The sequence below is a fragment of the Olea europaea genome, unplaced genomic scaffold (assembly GCF_002742605.1).
Source record: "Olea europaea var. sylvestris unplaced genomic scaffold, O_europaea_v1 scaffold17110, whole genome shotgun sequence".
Taxonomy (NCBI): domain Eukaryota; kingdom Viridiplantae; phylum Streptophyta; class Magnoliopsida; order Lamiales; family Oleaceae; genus Olea; species Olea europaea.
Window position 1 is genome coordinate 1 of NW_019234803.1, and position 2,314 is coordinate 2,314.

The following is a 2,314-nucleotide window of genomic DNA, read 5'->3' on the forward strand; positions in this document are numbered from 1 at the left end:
CTTCTCTAAGATGTCCACAGACAATAACCTTAGTCCTTACTCCTTAGAGATTGATAATTTTCAATCTCTTTTTTATTCCCTCTACCTAGATTGTTTTTTCAGCCAGGACTAACAATTCCTGAAAATTAACTTTAGATGGATACCTCACAACAGTCGCCTTAAAGATTGATACTTCTCATCCTCTTTTATGTTTCCCTCTCCCTAGATTGTTTGTTAGGCCAGCTCCAACAATTGAATGATAAGGGAAGAACAATAAAACATGAGCAAGACAATATTAGCAGTTGTTCTGGAAATCCTGGTTGTTGATAAAATGTTTGACTAGGACTTTCAACTTTCCATCGATGATCATCTTAAATCCAAATGTAGATTCTTGAATTATAAATACTTATTGTCATCCTAGATGTGTGTAGGTTCATATTTGACATAAAGTTCATGGCATAAAAATGAGTATACTTACACTGCAAGTATAAGGAAGTATAACCTTGCACTGCAAATAGAAAATAATTACCCAAAGTATATGACAGCAATGGGGGGGTTAGTTAATATTAGATAACAAGATTAATTCACAATCTATTCTATATAACTTTGAAAAGTATTTCGCCCATCCAGAAGTACTAATATAATTCCAAGCTAAGATTAAAAAAAGGAACTAACCTTGTTGCCTATATATCCCATGACACCAACACCAACAGAAGATACATTTAAGTTCTGTATATGCCTTCGCAAGCTTCTACGAACCCAGATGGTAATGAAAACTCCGACCATTTGCTTGCTTACTATTTTAACGTAAGGGGACCTTTTTTTCCGTTTTAGCAGGCTTTCAAGGTCAGGTTCGGCAAGTGAAGCTATATCTGATCTCATTCTACTTTCTCCTGCCATATTTGACTTGAAAGAACTATATGTCTTGAAAGATTTCGAAACATTGAAAGATTTGAAGGAATTATTTCTCTCTAAAACATGCTGACCCAAAAGATGTAGAGGTGCCTCTGGCCAGCTTAAGCCAATCCGTTCTATCCCACTTAGTGTTCTGGCTAATTTATTGATGTACTGGGTGCTTGGCAATGCTACGTTTTCTTCAGAATCCTCTGTCCTGAAGCAGTTCAATCTGTCCAGCATAACTGGAGAAGAAAATTGGCGTTGCAACTCCGTTTCAACTGAAATTCCAAAGTTGTGTTTGTCAATTGAAACAGGGCCATCAAGATCAACAACATTTTCTCCTGTGACTGTTCTATCCTTGATTTCAGTAACAAAGTTTGATTCTTCATTCAGTGGGCAGATTTCTTCCTCAAAGTCACTGTCAGTCTGTAAGATTTCATCTATGTTTGGCGCTTCTTCAGATGGCTTAAACCTTGAAGGAGAAGGAGGATTACTGTAGCATTTGAATTCAGTGACAGGCGGAATCTTGTTCAGAGTTTCACGGATTATGTTTTCCCATATTGAAACTGGTCGCCTGTCTTCAGCGCCAAATATATTACCAGCATTTAATGGTATAATCTCCTGAAGGCTGTGTATATAAATGCATGCATCAAATGAAGCACAAGGATTTCGTAGCCACATAAAATAAAGTTAGTGCAAACTTGGCTATTTAAAAAGGGTTTTATACATAAAATGTGTAGGAAATTCAACATCAATAACACGACATATCAAGATCAAGAATTTTACTTCATTTAATTTGCTTCATAAATACAATCTCGTGACTTGACTTCGATTGTTAAGGACTGATAATGAGATTGATTTCTAGAAAACTATCCTAATTTTAGTAGGTGTCCTAGATAGAAATAGACAGGCATTATAATTAACTATTGGAAACTGACATAAGTGAAACAAATGAACATGGAGACTCTTCTAATGTAGATTACAAGCAAGAAGCATCCAAAATAAAGATATAGTGATGAACTTACCCAATTACGTATACATCAGCAGGCTCATCAATATCTAACCAGCCATCTAGATCTAGATCGTCTGGAGGAACTCTTCCTCCAACATTCCATGTGCCCGCACATATTCTAGCAAAAGACAAGACATAATAGAAAGAAGAAAGCTATTCCACTAACTCAACCTAATAATGCTATGATGCTTGCATTAATAAATTAGCTTTAGCATTTTAACATCAAAATGCAAGGAAATCCCACCTGATTTCCTTAGTGTTTATGTACTGAGCCCTAAATGTCTCTGACTTTCTTCTTATCCTGGGAAGAGCCTCTGGAATACAAAAGTGCATTAGTATATTACTAATCCCCATTTAAAAATTAAGGAATTTGAAAGTTTGATTCAAAAATAAAGGTAAATATAACTATAAGCCTAGTAGATAACA

General features: G+C 35.5%; 1 protein-coding gene across 1 annotated transcript; it reads right to left on the reverse strand.

The window, feature by feature from the left end:
* Positions 1-6: 6 nt before the first annotated feature.
* LOC111377715 (type IV inositol polyphosphate 5-phosphatase 3-like) lies at positions 7-2,259 on the reverse strand. Its single transcript, XM_023000844.1, has 3 exons — positions 2,133-2,259; positions 1,902-2,006; positions 7-1,504 (listed from the first exon to the last, which is right to left on the reverse strand). Exons 1-3 carry the CDS (start codon positions 2,240-2,242, stop codon positions 637-639), a joined length of 1,083 nt encoding a protein of 360 aa, XP_022856612.1. The 5' UTR covers positions 2,243-2,259; the 3' UTR covers positions 7-636.
* Positions 2,260-2,314: the final 55 nt, after the last annotated feature.